At 35.5% G+C, this 18238-nt stretch overlaps 1 protein-coding gene across 4 annotated transcripts in view; it reads right to left on the bottom strand.

The window, feature by feature from the left end:
- Nolo (ADAMTS-like no long nerve cord) overlaps positions 1–18238 on the bottom strand; it is a 188916-nt gene that overhangs the window by 64671 nt on the left and 106007 nt on the right. For all 4 annotated transcript variants that reach the window (XM_083082751.1, XM_083082752.1, XM_083082753.1 and 1 more), the window contains exon 2: positions 16289–16408. In XM_083082751.1, the coding sequence (XP_082938877.1) occupies positions 16289–16408 (120 nt within the window). The remainder of the gene's footprint in view (positions 1–16288; positions 16409–18238) is intronic.

Below are 18238 nucleotides of genomic sequence, written 5' to 3'. Positions count from 1 at the left end.
TCTTCGATCGATTATATTTCTCGCTCTTCTTTCGCAAAATTTAACTAATGTAATTTTACATTAAACGTGACACAAAAATTATCCATTTTTTTATATCAAGAGAAAATGGTTCAAGTAGAAATAAAAAAGTCTTAAATATCTTATTAAAATTTTCGCCAAGATCTCACGAAACTCATTCGTAAATGAATCTGAGAAAATATACGCAACGAATTGTTCAAAATTATTTAATACGATCGAAGAAGATATGTAAATATATGCATGCAAGAAATAATAAAATATTTTTTCTCGAGTTTATTTTTACGATCGAAAAAGCTTTTAAAAGAGAGAGAGTGCCAATTTATTTTAAAATGTAAAATAAAAGTAATATCAAAAGGTGTTATTTTTCGTTAAGGTTTTATTTTAACAAGTTCTTTTATTAATTTGTTGTTTTCTCGAAATTGAAGCTATCTCTTCGCGGAGAGACCTTTTCGATAGTTTTTTATATTTTCTTTTTTTCTTGCTTCTTTAGTCATTTCCCAATGGTATCTGATTTATGCTGCTGCCGAAGTCAATACCCGCCGTCAATATTCGTAGAATCCCCCGATAAAGGGGACGCTCTTTTCCTTTTACCCCTTATTCAAGAAGATATTCCGAGATCTCGGTTTGGCGCTTTTGATTTTCTCAGGATACAACCCTTCGATATCGGTCACCTTTCATGTCGTGCCGCTCACAGCTAGTGCACTTGCAGTTTTCCCGCTGCAATTTCTACAGCTCTGTCGGAACCGAGGCTCTTGATTTTCTCAATTTTGGACGCTACATAAACACCTCCGGAAACAACTGTAAACAGTCGTAAACTCTGGCTGCGCTGTACGAGTTTCTGTTCCGCGTAATCCTCGCGCTTACTTGCCCCGGTCTCTTAATTTCCCTCGCCTTGAGCGCAACGCAAACAAGACCGCATATATAAACTCGCTCATACGCGGAGAGCATCGCATAATGAATGCCTCGTTGTCTTCCGCGTCTATCATTTTATGCGACGTGTTGGAGTGCATCGAGCTCGTTGTACCTTGCGCAATTGACGGTCGCTCGTGACGTTGCTACGCTAGAGAACGAGAACATTTAAGTGTGTACTCTCATCTGATGCATCCTCAAGACAAGGGCAGAGTTTAGCGAATTAAATTTGACTTGTATAAATTAGGAACATATGTTTTACATGAAATTTTTGGTTTCTCGAGATAATATTCACGCAATTCTCCTTATAAAGCAAAAATTCAATTATGCACTACCTTGTATAAGAAAATATAATAATAATTTGTAAGAGAGAATATTATATTTTTTTTTAATTTTATAAAATGTGCCAAAGAGATTAAAGTATATTGTATGTAAAAATGTATACTTTATGTATTAATTCATTATAAAATGTACAATATATTAAGTACTTTTTAAGATATAACAATTATTATCTCTTCTCAGTTATAGTCTAAAAAATAGGAAATATAAATTTCTAATACTATTTATATAATTTTTACAAGAAAACTGAGAGATAGAAGAGTAAAAAAATTATCATTTCACTATTGTTTCTGGTCTTTTACAATTTAATATAGTATCTATAATGTATTAAAATAATTTATCTGTTCGAGAAAAATTAATCTATATTTATTTTGTCCACATGTAGATGCTATAAAGTATGAAAAAAAGATTTAGAAAATGACTGTCACTAATGTCAAAAACAATGGCTTAAATCGTAGATTTAGTTATCATTATATCACTTTGTAATACAAAGTTTGATAACCAACGTCATTTTCAAAATACGAATTATGTTTTCAGGATAAATCGATTCGCACGTCAATCTAAAACTACTTTTGGCGGATATTTATAGCGGCAAATTATGATACATTGAATCATATTCCATAGTTTATATGTTAACGTTATGAGTTGCCATGAAGACGTACAGACTAAAGGGAAAGAGAAGTGGTATTAAAAAAAGGAGCGCGTAATAGGCTTAGAAAGACTGATGTCTTAAGTGGGATAAGAAGTAAGCCGTCGAAATAAATCTCGTGGAGTCTTATTTTTTTTCGGAACCAAGGTATGAGTGTCAGTGAAACGAAAGATCCTTCGCGACATATGCGTAATATACTATGGCGGAACTAATAAATCTCTTTCTTGCGCAATAAAAATATAATGCGAAGTATATAATAACTCGTTTCTTCAAAGAATAGAAATATTGAGAATAGAAATATTTAATAACAAAATAATAGAATAATAGAGTAATAGAATAATAGAATAACAGAATAGTAAATACTTTATTCATAATGTGAGAATCTATCTACGTTTCAAAATGAGACAAGCGACATAACAAATAAAAAAAATAATTCCATAATAAAAACGTCTAAAAAAAATTTCATAATAATGATATTAAAAAAAGTTTTCCGATGTTGATCAAATGAAAATAACAAAAACTTCTTAATGTACGTTCATATACGTGCATTCAAAAAATTATAAAAATGATAGAAATTTCTAAGATAATATAATAATATAAGATTCAGTTTTAAAATTGTTTATTTCGTACCACAAATCGTAATTAATAAATAATTTTTTTACTGAATCTCTTTTTTTCTTTATATAAAATATATGTTCTCTTTTTTTTAATATTGCATTAACATCAAGAATTGCTTTTATCATTTTAATAATAAATAAACCCCGCTTGATATATGGCTACTTATCAAGTCACCAGAGCATTTCGAGTTCGATTTTTCTTATCGATACGTGGAGAAAATTATTGGATAGCGTGTTAATAGTTATATTTTTCGTTATCTCAATGTCCTTTTGGCTAACTAAAGTATTCGCTGATAATACTCGTCGAGTGTTTTCTTTTTCCGTGGGCAACAAGGGACAATTGGAGAATGCAGACTGAACGATCGGACTTTTAAGCAGATTCCTCACTTTACGTCTGCATTATTCAATCGCCTCTCTCCGCCTCCGTGCCTCGGTGCTTTCGTTCCCGTCACATTCAGTCCCGGGATTCCATTCTCGCGTGCAGGTGTCAATTTGTCTCCTCTCTCGCTTCCCTTATGCGTCCTCTCGCTTCGTTCCAGCCTTTCCTTCTCACCCTCTTTCTCTCTTGCACCCCCGGGCCACCAAAACGCTTCTCTCGGATGCCAAGGGGGTGAAACATTAGACTCCCAAATTATTGAAAGCAACAGCGGAGGACAGTTTCTCTCCATCGCCCGCCGCCTCGATCGCTCTCCTTCTCCATCTGCTTTTGTCCCCTCTGGAATTTAGCACCCCTCTGCCCCATCAATTTACCTTTCTCATTGTTAATAGAAGCTCCAGGACCACTTTGACCGAGTCTCAGATACGCATCTTAGTGGTACCTTCGCGGCGCGTCACCAAAAGCATTCTCAATAATCGTCTTCCCTCGTTGTTTTCGGAAAGGTTTCGATTGAGAATGGCACTCGCTTAATGCCACGTCGGTGCTGGATGCGATTATCCCAACTGCCCTGTCTATCTTGCCCAGAGAACGACGGTGCAGTTGGGAATGCTAATCTGATTCTTGACATATACTTATCGGTTAACTCGTCTTTCGTATTAATATCGCATTGTTATTATTCGATTATATCGGATATCGATCGCATTACGTGTAATTTTATTAAAAGATCCAGAGCTAGATTTCTAGAGATACGTTTCTCCTTCCATTTATAAGATACATATTTATAGATTTTATAATGTTTTTCCCTCTATTTTTTATTTTTATTTTTTCTTTCCATGTCGAACATGATGTAATAATTTATAGAATATCGTAAATATTTTATAATTTATAACCGATTTAATATTCTATAATTGTATCTTTCAATTAATCGATGATTTAATATTTTTAATAATTTTCTTTCTCTATCTCTCTTTCCTTTATATTATTAATATTATTTTAAGTACAAATATCTGTATAAATAAAAAGAATACGAAAATATACTACAACTCGCAAAAGTATTCATTCAAGTCCCAAGCGTATTACTTTAATCTGTTTAAAATTTATAATAATTACATTAAATTAAACACAAGTTGACAATGAGAGAAAAAAATCTTATCGACAATTCATTACATTAGAAAGGCTATTTCTAAGAGAATTCACGAGAAAAAATGTCTGAATATCCAAATTTCAAATCATGGCAAAAGTACAGATGTCATGTAAATAATTAACTCGAGCGATTAATTGCTATTAATCGTGATACTCGTTCGTCGCAATTACGGGTTATTATACGATGGATTACATTATCGGTGACAATTCTCGATGCAATCATGAAATCATTGGCTCGATCATTCGATAAACAATAAAATGAAATCGTATCGAGAATCTAGCCTTTTGTTCGTCGCGAATCACTTCCTATCGATATATTGTATGTAAAATACAAATTTTCATTTATCAAACGGGATGCTGCAAAACGCAGGAGGGCTCGTATGACTGTACGTTAAATACAGAATGATATCTCTCAGCGAATCGCTTTACGGGGCGATAAAACCGAGGGGATGGGATCGTTACGCTTCCAAGTCGGGCTTGTAATATCCTCCGATAGCAGGGGGGATTACCTTATATTTATGATTATTCGCGGCCTCTCTGTTTTTGTTCTATCTGTAATTTCGACTCGAGTCTTATTAACCTTGTCGCGCGATTATCTACCGAGTTTAAAGATTTAACAACACGACAGGAGAAAAAATCAGAGAAATTTTAGCAGGCACAAGATAATTTTGCCTAAAATTGAATTTAAGTAGACATCCGTCTACTCGTAATATGTTTGTTTCACAATTTCATTGTTTCACTATTCAAATTTTTATGACCATTATAATTATCAAAAATGTAAGATTCGCCCATTGTTATCGCATTATATTTACAAGACTCGTTAATTAAGTCAGTAAAGTCAATGTAATTGTTTAATCATGACAGGAGCCTTTGCATGATCAATAATTCATATTTGAGTGCATGGTACGCTTAAATATGTGTTTATGACCTGGCTTATATACAAATTTAAATATATGTTTGAACTAGTTTATAAAGGCCTACCTAGATTCTTTATAAATATGCAATACTATGCAGATTTTTTTATATAAATTTTCAAGACTAAAAAGAATATTGGAATAAATATGAGAAAATTTATAAACGCAATGCAGCAAAGTTAATATTTCACTTTTAATTTAATATTAATAATCGATGTTAACAATCATATAAAATCGAGTACAGCCAAGTCAATATTAATAAACTATGTTGAAATTTCGAGAATATTATCATGATACGAAATATAAGAGTAAATTACAATACATACAAATTAGTATAAACATACAACTTTGCCCGAATTGCTTTAATATGTTCATGCTACACGGAACATTTCTATTACATTACCAAATTAATAGATTTTACAGGTAGCTAATATATGATAGTGGACGTGATAGCAAAGCCTCTCTTAGAACGCGATCATTGTTTCAACACGTTTCCGCATCATTACCTGTGATAAATATCGAAACGAAATCTACGTAAAATGCACAGATATTATTTTCCAGAAATTCATTAGCGCGGCGCAAATGAAACGTAATGAACTTTACTATTCTCACGTGTCCTAGATTATCTGCACGTACATGGTACGCGCTCGTAATATCGACAAAAAACACTTAGCGAAGTGCTATCAAGCAGAGTTCTATTTTCGAGTAAAATCTAAATATATTAATATTGCAAATTTAGGACAAATCAAAACTATTAAGTATAATACTCGGACATTGTACTCGCATACATTACACTTATTCGAATCGATACGTGCTCCAAATTTACAAAGAAAGCAGATATTTGCGTATACAATGTTATGAATAAATATAAATATAAAATAAATATTTAATGAATCAAAATTGCATTTGTACTTATTTATTATTTTTGGGATACTAAGGGCTCTCTCTCCATCTCTCTCCAACACAGGAAGTCTATACGATATTCGCGCTATCCGCGCGATAAACTTGATCCCTCTTTAGTTACGACCTCGTGTCCGCTCTAATAGACGAGCGGCTGGATATTATTTTCGTGTGCCCCCGTAATTTCCGCGTAACGCGAAACGACGTTCGCCGTTTGCCGGAGGACGAGAGGAAAAGGAGAATGGCGGGTCGGCTAATTTAACTTGTCCGCGCTCGCGGATCCCTCGTTCTCGCATCTCGGATGTGAGAGGAAAAAAAAAAGAAAAGGAAAAATGCTGGATTCCACTCCGAGTTAATTTGCGAACACGCGCGGAGCCTCGCGCGAATCGATGCCGGGAGCCTGTGAAATCCTTCGCGCGCCGACGATCCTGGCGAGGGACGATGGGGCGCGTGTCGGGACCGGAAATCGCGCCCGGAGCCACCGCCGACGGCGGAAGGAGAGCAGGGGAGGTTATTACACGTCAGTCACACCTCCCTCAAAATTGCAAAAGTTTTATAAGACACAACGATATCCTCGCGCGATTACGTCTCGCGCGACTTATGGCCGGGGCTTTGTTATTGCGCACGAGAGGCGACTCGCAAGCGGCTATATTGCGCCCTGCGAAACAAAGTACTCCGATTTCTAACCCCCCTTTGCCCTCTTCCTCGCGCCCCCACAAGGTACGAGCCATCCGGAACAACGTTCGCGATTACGGCCGGTTAAGAAATTGTGGAACGCTCGGAAAGGAGCAATGGAAAGATCTAATTGTAAGGTTGTTTTGATAAACAATTGTTTAGGGGACTATAGAAAAAATTAATCGTTGTGTCTGACAAGCAAGTATTATATGATTAAAGTATTTGAAATTACAAAAGTACAAGTTTATATACGTATGACATATTAAAGAATTTTAACAAAAAAAAATTAGCCTTCTGATTCTCAAAAGGTACAAAATGTACGTCGTGATTTTACAGTTACTTTATTCACGATAATGGGAAATTGACTGGATACATAATGCATTCTATCGTAATGGAAGAGAGTTGTAATTTTGCGAAACAAAGTACTCCGATTTCTAACCATCCTTTACCCTCTTCCTCGCGCCCCCACAAGGTACGAGCCATCCGGAACAACGTTCGCGATTACGGCCAGTTAAGAAATTGTGGAACGCTCAGGAGCAACGGAAAGATCTAATTGTAAGGTTGTTTTGATAAACAATTGTTTAGGGGGCTATAGAAAAAATTAATCGTTGTGCCTGCCAAGCAAGTATTATATGATTAAACTATATTTGAAATCAAAAGCACGAGTTTATATTTAATACGTATGACGTATTAAAAAATTTTAGCAAAAAAAATTATCCTTCTGATTCTCAAAAGGTACGAAATGTACGTCGTGATTTTACAGTTACTTTATTCACGATAATGGGAAATTGACTGGATACATAATGCATTCTATCGTAATGAAGAGAGTTGTAATTTTGTTTGAAGCTCGGAAAAAGAGTTAGCTTGGAGAGTTGCACTTGTAACAAAATGTACATTTAATGTATTTTTAATAAAAACAGTTTGCGCTTCTGTACATTTTCTGTTAAAAAATTCCATTGTTTATAATTATAAGCAGAGAAATTATATAAAATTTTCTCTCTTTCTTTCCCTTCTTTTTTAGAATATTGATCGAGTCAATCCCGTTTATTTTGACCAAAGACTATGCATGCATAAATGAAATGACGTCGCGCACCGCGTTTTCTATTATATATTAATCAAATATTAGTAATAAATAATAAGTAATTCATATTAAGACATCTACGTATATGAATATTACAACAATTATAATTGCAGACATACTCATCAGAGAACAAAATCCTTCGTAAAACGTTTAACGTTTCTGTTTATCCAGTCTCACAATCAATTCAGAATAGATAATGGCATCGGTTTTCGAATATCGGTTGGATGCAAAGTGAAAAATATTTATTCAGACCTTAGATCTCTCTCGTTGTCCGGTAAACACAAGGAAAATGGATATCGCGATTCGAATATCGCACTGTTGTCGAGTAGCGTTAAATTAACAAAAGCGTATCCCCAATTGATACGAGTATTTGGAGCGGAATTTCAATTATTCTGTCGTCTAGTCACCGTATGATTCGTAAAATTATTAGACGAGGAGAGGTGCAACTTGTGCTGCTATGGCATCGAGTGCCATTAATCGGCTGAAAGCGGTTAATGAAAAATTTCGTATTGATCGACTAGTAATTTTAGCTATTAAGTGTTATAGATTTATGAGTCTATGAAAATCTTAGAGACGTAAATAAATTATTTTTCTTCATAGAACTAAAACTCAGTGGATTTAATTAATGTTTTAGAAAAGAAACACCTTTATTGACTTTTCTCATCCGCGAGATATAGATGAAACGTGAAAAGGCCTTGACATGTTCGCGCAGTTGCAATCAGGGCGACGACTTTGCGGGACGATGACAGATAAAGCGGTAACCGGACGAAAGTTCGCGACGAGAGTTCGTCGGATGAAAATTATTCAAGGATTTTCCGGATAGCGCAGACTGCACACCACCTTGAGAAATTAGCGGCATGAATTATAAATGAGGCCAAGTTCTCGCCTGTTTATCTTCTTTAATGTCTCTTGGCGTTCCGTAAATACCGTATGTTAGGCAATCTCGCGCATCTTGGAGAAGTAATAACAATGTTACTCCAAGCTCATGCGATTTATTCGATGCAAGTTTCAATGAGCATGCTTTAACTCGTAAACATGTTTCCATTTCTTTCTCTACTGTTTTTAAAAAATATCGTCTAATATACGAGGAATCAAAGGAAGGAAATACAATTATTTATAATCAATATAAATATAATTATTTTAAATAGTTATTAAATATAATTATTTTAAATACAGTTATTTAATTAATTTTTCAAATTATCTTATAAATGATAATTTCCTCAATTTAAGTTATGAGGAATAATAGATTTGACATTATTTGTATAAACAGTTGATGACAGATTAAGTAGAAAAATAGACATTTCCTCAAGTAATTATTTATCAAGTGCTGTAATTATAAGAAAAACATTGTCTTGTCGATTTTCCTCGAGTCTACATTAAGAGAGAGTTAAAACGGAAAGGGTCTATATTTTCGGATCAATATTTCTCAGTTTATGTATAAAGCCGCCCGCGAGGTATTTCGTACACGATATTACGAGCCCGTATATTCCTACACGAATGTTTCATGTTTCATCGAGCAAGCATGCATTTTGCAGATGCACCCTGGAAAACCCCGCATCTTTACACAACCTGCACCGAAACGTCATTAGTATCAGTTACGATAATTTCGAGCCGTTTATCCTCTCAAGTTTGCTTCTCAAACACGCGCCGTTTAAGTACGATCGTTTCAGAGACATTCTGTTAAGTCGCGCACGGTAATAATGTACAACCGCGATATAATACCTTCGAGCACTCGTTAAATGCAATTAGGTTGTTGTAGGCGGAATACGATAGTACTCGCGAGTGTGCCCCGTCGACGATTTTCTACCCTCTTCATATCTGACGAGTGCCACTAGAAAGGCATGGAGGGGCGACATTTTGTGTCATAGCATGAAAAAAGAGATTTGGATGTTCATTGTAACGGCACGCACGACCGTGCATCAGCGATTGTCACGTTTACAGAGTCTCGTGTTGCCGTCAGTTATGAATGTACTTTGTACGGATAAATAATTTATACATTTACGCGGAGTCTTTTCACTTTTACGTAGAATATATGTACAAGGATTTATTAATTAAACAATTTAAAATATTTTGGAAAATAAGAAAATTTTAATTAATAATATCAGCGATAAGAAAAATACTAATAAATGACGATTAATTACAATGTATGTAATATATTATAACAACGTTACAAAGGGATTTTACACAAACTCGTTAATTTGCGTAAAACGTAGGCACACCAATCAGGAAATTCGCTAATAATCCGCGTTTAAATTTTGCATAGGGCGAATTGATTAATTTGGCAGCAACGAGCTATTTATATCCGTCCGAAAGTGGCTCACGAATATAAGGGGTGTACCGCGGGTAATCCACAATATGGCGCTAAAAATAATTTATTAGCAGTCAATTACACGTAGCTCTGTGCTATTCTGCGATAATCGAACAAACCGCGTCAATTGTTAATATGGCCGAGAAAATTTAATCAGAGAGCGGCGCTGTAATTATCGTTCGCGTGATCCATTATTTGCCCTCAAATGAGTTTCTCTTGAGGTATCGTGTATTTTATTATACAAAAATCAAGATCAAAATCATCTCATTTATTTTATCTTCATGGTATTTTATAAAAATAGCGTGGAAGATAAAAAATAATTACACAGTATAAAATCAAGTAAATGTAAAATGCTCGTATTTGGAGCAATTGTCTTTCATTTTTGAAGGAAACCAGATATTATAGATATATAAAATTTTAGTTTGTATTAAAGTGGATTTTTTCAACCAATTATTCCTACAAAATTGTTTATCTTGCAAACTGCCTATGCGCTCGTCAATTGCAATCTATTTTCAATTTACCATTTTTAATCACCCACGAAAATAAATCTGAGTAAAAATGAATATTTTTTTATTAATTCTTTTTTGTGTTTGGAGATATTCCGTGAAAAATTTAATGTGTCTCTCGATTGAAATTGCGCGCATACGTCCTTGGGACTACCGTATTTCGAGCTACATGCAAAGGGGAATTCATAAAGTCTGCGGATTTGACGCTCGTATGTGCAGGCGAGCACGTTCCACGGGTTATCCGGCGCTGCGTTTTCTTACAAAAGCTCGACTATATTCCTTAGAAGATAAAGGGTTGGCACGAGTTTCGGGTACGGACTGCACAGCGTTGTCTACCGACCGTACAATGAACTTTGTATACCTTAAGAAACGAAAAGAAATACCTCTTAGAAAGTCGCAGACTCCGAGAAAAACGAGTGTCACATTTTGTAAATTAATGGATAAAAATGTATTAAATTGCTCAAATTTCTACGTATACACATATAAATTTTATATACATACATACGTATATATACATTTTTTTAATTAACACACGGAACCAATTTCAACATCGGAATCGTGAGCAAATATACAATTTAAATAACGGCGGCCAAATGGATTGACCAATCCCAGCCGTGCCAATCAGTCGCGCAAATGTATCTTTAATCAATACTATTACAATTCTGACAAGGTAATTCGGTTTATATCGACGCTCGCAATCTCGGAGCTTGGTGTTTTCGCCTGACAGTCATCCTCGCCAAATTTTCCGCGCTCGACGAAACTTTGCGAACTACACATCTCATCGGGTATTCGGGGGGGAGGGGGTGGTAGCGAGGGAGGAACTCCTACGAAAACACGTACGTCGAAGACAAACGATATTTCGATACTGCCGCGACATCCTAATTCGCTTTTCAAATCCGCCTTATATGCGGAGTCTACGAAAGCCGAAAGCATTCGCAAAGTTAGTTTTATATTCGCTGTCGCAATGCAATCACCGAGAAACAGTGAAATATCTCGAGGAAATATATGCGATATATACACACACATCTCGCATACAATTTTCTATGCGGAATATCAGCTTATTTTTCTTATCCGGTTATGGATAGTTACGCTTATCGCGAATATCGAAAATATTCTTAGTCATGGATGCGGGATTAATCCACTCGACTTGCAAATGTTACGTGAGCATGCATGTATATTTAGTGTATGTGATTATTTACCTCGGTAGTCTCTTTTTAGAAAATACAAAATCTTGAACGACAGCGTCCTTAAGTCGACAACGCGAGCGTTTTGTTCAGAATAGTTACAAGATATAACTAAACGGTTTATTATTACCATATCCATCACTTATACATTGTAGTATTTTCATCTAGAGGATATTTTAGTAACCGATGATCGCTCATCTTGAAAAATAGGCTGCTCAATTTCGCAAAATAACGCAGCTTGGTAATAAACAAACCGTTAGTTTACGCAATCATTCTTCAATCTCTCGCAAAAAAATGCAGATCGCAAGATTGTGGTTGCGAGAAAAAAGATGTGAAAGCGAGATAGAAAGATGAGAGAATCGAAATGTTGCGAAATATATACGTGGCTTTGCGCGGTCAGTGACTTTTACAATCAGTCTTCCTTCAGCCTCGTCCTTCGACGATTGCGCGAAACGATTTGGCAAGTCGTAGCTGGCGACAAAAAACGCCCGGCAGTTTTGCGAGTTTTACGCGCGACGAGCGCGCATCCGATTGTCGAGAACGGAATGACATCCGGAATAAAAGTGTCGGTTTCACCATAGAAAGTCAGGAACATATCAACAGCGATACCGTAAAAATGGCCACATATTTTTCGAACGTCTCAAACCCATCGACTGTATTTTACGAACTCGCAACGACTGCGGCTACTCTTTCGATTTGAATTATGGGCTACGCGGAATTTAATTGCTGGACAATTGAGACGTCACCAGAATAAAAAATCACTGGACTAACGTGATTCATTAATGAAAACGTTTTTAGGGAATTTTGTCTTTTCATTATAATGACAGAAAGAATTATGCAAAGTTACAATCAATCAACAATTTTGTATCTATTAAGCATCTAATTGTAATGATTGAATTTTAAGAAAATCTTCTCGCTTTCTTCATTTTATTGATTGTTTATATATTGTATAATCTGGTAAAAATGCAATATTTACTTATACTTCACACTCTCATTTACTTATTATTCTCATTACTACACAGTAAAAAATTGTGTGTCCATATTTTTTTTTTTAATTTTCTTGTGTTACCACGTTTTGATTAATACTTTAATGTAAAATTAATATACAACTTATATGTTATTATTTTTATAACGTTTTCATGTGTTACATTTACGTCAATTTCATAATTTAACACTTTGTACATGTCTCTTAGAAATGAAATTTATTTTGAATATTTTTAACATAATCATTTTAAACAATCAACATGTCTCAAAGTCAGTTTAACATTCTAAGAAAAGTTTAAGTAAATCTTTAAATAATCTTGAACTTTGACATACAAAATAATCACATTTACTAAAGTCAAATGCTTCTATTACAAATAATTTAAGTTAAAATAATTACTATTATATGTTAATGTCTTACAACAATTCTTACGAATTATTGTAACTATTTTTTCATGTAATTATCAATTAATTTGTATGTTATTTTTACATTATACTTAAAGTCACAATAACAAAAATAAATGTATTGTGCCAATTATTTCAAAATTTTTAATTTGTCAATAAGTAACATACGATAAATGAGTTATTTTAACTTAAAATTTAGAGCGGACTTTCTGGGAAAAATGTGAAAAATGTTATAATTAACATTTTATTTTTTACTGTATATTTGAGCGTAATACGTATATGATAGCTTTCCTAAAATTATCCCATCACCTCCGGGGGAGAGTCCCGAATATTTACATTTCGTGCAATTCCGATGCGTATCAAAGAGCCTCCCAAAAATTCTAATATCGCGTCGAAGATATTGCAATTTACCGTGTCGATGATCATGTAAAGAGCAATTTTTCTCAATAACAACATCGTAACACGATAAAATTACTCGAACGTGTATCTCGTTCGAATCTTTATAAGAAGGAAAATAAAACTTTCAAATGTTAAAGAATCGTAGCGAAATATAGCAGATATAACGACTCGCTTGGAAATCGCTCCTCTCGCTTTGCAAGATAAAAGTTTGTACATACATTTTTGTAAACGATGACGTGTAGCCGCGCGATGCGCGAAAGATTCTCCTTTATTCTCTTCTCTTTCGCTAGGAGAAACAAGGCCCGTGACGAGATTCAGCGAGATACTTTCTTGTTTCGCGTTATCCTTCGGCTCTCCGAGAGATTGCGATTACTCCGCAAGACAGCGGAATTTACGAAGTACGCCAGGCAATTTACATGTACTTTGCAGTTTCCGGCCAGACATTCCCGCGCCGGTTACGCTCGTATACTTACTACTAACGCAGTAACGCGCTCGTACTCGTGTACCGCGTGTAATCGTGTGTAGAAATGATTTAGAATATCGGGAAACAGCGCAAGAGTGCATCCGCAGGTATGGCTTTAACGTCACCTAAACGTATCCGCCTAGTGATATACTAACGGCAAAGGAGCGTTACTTACAGCTCGATCCTACCATCGCGCCGCGCTATTCTTACTGCGCGTTACTGCCGAGAAATGCACCAGTAATGCTTTCCTTTCCGCGCTCGCTTTGTCTCCTGGGTCCCACTTAAAGAAATGTTAACTCTTATTTCATCGTCAACAAACAAAACCACGATACGGTGGTAGCATCAGGGGTTTTAACCAAGTTAGCGTTGCAGTTGAACATTGAATACGTTCTTAATTAGACAGGATACAGTCGTCGAAATTGTTTTATTTTAATCATTATTATAAATTTACTATAATTTTATATTATTATATTATATTATTATTTATATTATTATAAATTTGCTATAATTTTATATTATTATATTATATTATTATTTATATTATTATAAATTTACTCTAATTTTATATTAAACTAAATATTATATAGATTAAAAAGAATGAGAGAAATATCTATTATATGAAAAAAATTATTACACGAAATATATAATATTGAAGCAATCGAGTCTTTTACTAATAATCGGCGATTTAATATTTCCTAACATTTGTGTGTGAGAGATTTATTCTCGACAATGCAGTCGACTGATAGTATCACTGTCAAAGCGGTAAAAGCGCTTGTAAAAGCGCATGCATAATAACGCGACGATGATTTCCCGTGCGGAAATTGAACGACTGCAATGTGCTTTTCAAGCTAATCTCCGCGCGCGAATACGTTGGAAAAGTCTGACTGTGGATGTAGGTAGGCGAAACCCTGTTTAACTATTACACAGTGCCCGGAAACCTACGGCGAGCGGTCACATGCATCATAGCAGTCACATGTGGTCGGAGCTAATTGAAGAGTCCAGCACCGGAAAAGCGTGTCCCACGTTAATCATTCTACTGTCAAGGGATGTAATGAAATTGGGCCGGAGCAATTTTTCGACTTTAATATTAAGCGGCTTTCACATTACCCTCTTATACTGCAACTGTCTTGACGCACGAAACGACGATAAAAATTACTACGAATTAAAATATGATGTAGGCAAGCTTAGCGTTCTACGGTTTCATTAGTTTTCTTAATAGTAAAGCATAATACATGCACGAAGTTCATTGAATGAGAACGCTATACCAATTTTATGGTTTCTCTGTTAAAGTAATGTAACTTTGTTAATTCTAAACTACATAAATCTATTAGAGGAATGTAATTTGTTCACTCTCGTATGCTTAGAGACTTGAAAAATTGTAAAAAAGAATTTTATATTATTTCGAAATTTTATGCGATATAGAAAATTGCCTGTGCAAGTTTAAAAAGTATAAAAGTTGAATTTTTAGAAAATATTATATTTATGAAATTTTGAAATTTTATATTAATAAATTATGTAATAATTTTTTTATAATACTCTAATAATTTTCGATATTAATTGCTGATCTCTCTCTCTGATACTAAAGATAATTGGTTATAAATATTCTGTCATTCTTGCGAAGAGAATTTCTCGGCGAAAAGAATTCTCTCTCAATGCTAGAGCGTTATATTTTTAAAAAACGAGACTTTTCGTAATGATAAATTTTGCCAAAAAGTTTTTCGCATATATCACGTCATGTAGCGCTCGCACACGACCTGGATATCACGTCATGCGTAATAAACAGCTCGTCGCGGAAACAACAAGACGCACATCCTCTTGTACGTTCCCATCTCCATTGATATCTATTTAAATGCGGCCCGAGAACAACGTCGCGAGGACGCCAGAAGGATCCGATGACGTCAAAGGAATGGTAACTTAAAACATTCCTCGCGAACTGGGAAGCACCGCATAAAACTCTAGCAAAGTTACCTAGGTGGTAAGGTAAAAGCACGGCTTTGCGGACGCGCGACAACACAGTTGTCCGATTTCTGCGACCCATTTCCGTCGGCGGTCGACGTGAATAAAGATGTTTATTTTTCCCGGCGCTTTTCCAGCAACATTTCCCTCTCGCAGCTTCCCCTCTCTCCTTTTTTACTTCGTGCTTGTACAAATTTCCCGCCTTTTCGTTGCCTGTCTCCTACGTGTGGCTGGCACTTGGATAGACACGTCATTCGAATCGCAAGATCGAGCACGAGCGGCAAGCATTTTGCTCCTTTCACCGTCTCCTCTGTGAACCATGACCGCCAATTCTTCAAGTCTTCGATCCGATGGAAAACGAAGGATTACCCACCAAACTGGTTACGAAAACCCGACCGCATATGTCACGAAATAAAGCGATCGCGATCGACAAAGAGAGCGAAGGTAAAAAAGATATCGTCTTACCTGATCTATGGCATCGGCCGCGGGATTATTGCCGGTGTTGCTGATGTCCGAGGCATCTTCTGCGATCGAATGATCGCCGATAGTGCTGTTGTCGCTCACGACGAGGCCCAGCAAATATATCTGTAAAAAATCAAAAGGTGCTTGTGTTAATGAAAGTTTTTTATTAAAGATTCGAAATAAATTGTCCATTATATCGCCGGTTTCGGTCGGATTCAGTGAGTAATACTTGTGTGCAGCAAAGTAATTTGTCCCACTCTCGCTAAGATATAGAGTTTTCAGTTGCTACAACGGATAACAATGGATCCTGTCTTCATAGAAAATTTATACCGAGGATTGCCGAAGGGATGAGAAGTTCCACGGTTTCACGGTTTAGAATAGTACACGAGGTCAGCAAGTCGGATTAATAACACGTGTTGGAGAGACTCTCGGGAAGATGAAATTTGCGTGTAACCGATAATACTATTGCAAACTATTATGCATGTTATTTCATCGAGTATCATTACTTAGCCTTCAAGGGAGAAGCGGAATATAATATAAAGCGAATCCTGAAAATCGTTAGTGTAAAGAACATCTTCAACATTTTCAACAACGAGAAAGAGAGATAATATAATGCACGGTACACGACAAAGTAACGGGGGATATCAAACGGATATTAACGGCCGGATGTCGTTCGGATTGCCCGGGTGTATCCGTGCGGAAGCTGCAGCAGTTGCGGTGCCGGCAACCTTCGTCAGAAGACGCAATTCGTTTCCAGGGCGAGCAACAACAAAGTAAATCCGGTCGGCCGTCGCCAGGATAAAAGAGTGCGCAAGAAGGAGCAATTTAATTGTGGCCCGAGTACCGTCCGAAAACGGATATCCACTTTCTGGTATTACGCTACGAGGAGAGAAACTTTTATAACAAGCCACCAACGTCCGTCCCGTCCATCCCTTTTCCAGTCGCACACGTAGCGCTCGTTCCCCGGAACCAAATTTCTCCCAACCGAGGAGGAGATTCATATTTTACGACGGTCTCCGCCACCGTCGCCGGTGCATAATACATTTTTGTCGAAACAATTGGCCGTCTGCCGCGGAAGCATTAGTCACGTGTGCTGGAAGAACATATAACGATTCAATCTCGTTGGATTACGACGATATCGGGCAACATTTTACCGGCGAAAATAAAACTTAAAGCAAAAATAAAGTCTAGTAAATATCGATGATTGAAAGTCGTAAATAATTTTATTTATTTATTTGTTTATTTACTTATTTATTTAACGAGGATGAGAATCCCTTTCCTACGGAGAAAATAGTAAGAGAAAGATAAGAATGTATAAGACCATGGATACAAAAAAATTGTACAGACTAAATATATATACTTATAACAGATTAATTAAGTTTCATTTAAACGTAACAAAAAAATCAATTCGATTAAAAAGATCTTTATTGAATAAGCATAATCCGATTTCATGGTTTAAATTTATCATATAAAGTGATAAAATCAATAAAAATCTACGTGAAATAATATTTTATTTCAACGATCTAATTTTTTTGAAATATGAAATTTTATGTTTTCTAATAATTCAGGAAAGACAATAATCCATTTAAGAGATTGAAAGGAAACAATATATATTATTTAGGCCTCCTTGTAGCTAAAGTTGAAATCTTGAGATTATTTAATAAGTAGACAAAATGATCTCAGATACTCATCGATTCACTTAAAAATTAATTAAAAATTGACAAGAGCCAGTAAGGCGCGGCAACTGAAGAGCAAGAAAGAAGGAAAAACACCTTCCTCTTTCTTTTAGTTATTAGTAAATTTCGAATTGCTCATTACAATTCGTGTTTAATGCATGTATAATAATTCAAAATATAATAAAAGAGGAAAGTGTTTTTTTTCTTGCACTCCAATTGCCACTCCTTACTGTCAATTTTTAATTAATTTTTAATTATTATTATTTAAGCCAATCAT

Source organism: Camponotus vicinus, unplaced genomic scaffold (genome assembly GCF_025532165.1).
Source record: "Camponotus vicinus isolate PSW18456_S1 unplaced genomic scaffold, iyCamVici1.0 SCAF_11, whole genome shotgun sequence".
In the NCBI taxonomy this organism is placed as follows: domain Eukaryota; kingdom Metazoa; phylum Arthropoda; class Insecta; order Hymenoptera; family Formicidae; genus Camponotus; species Camponotus vicinus.
This window is presented reverse-complemented; position numbering and strand designations above follow the sequence as displayed.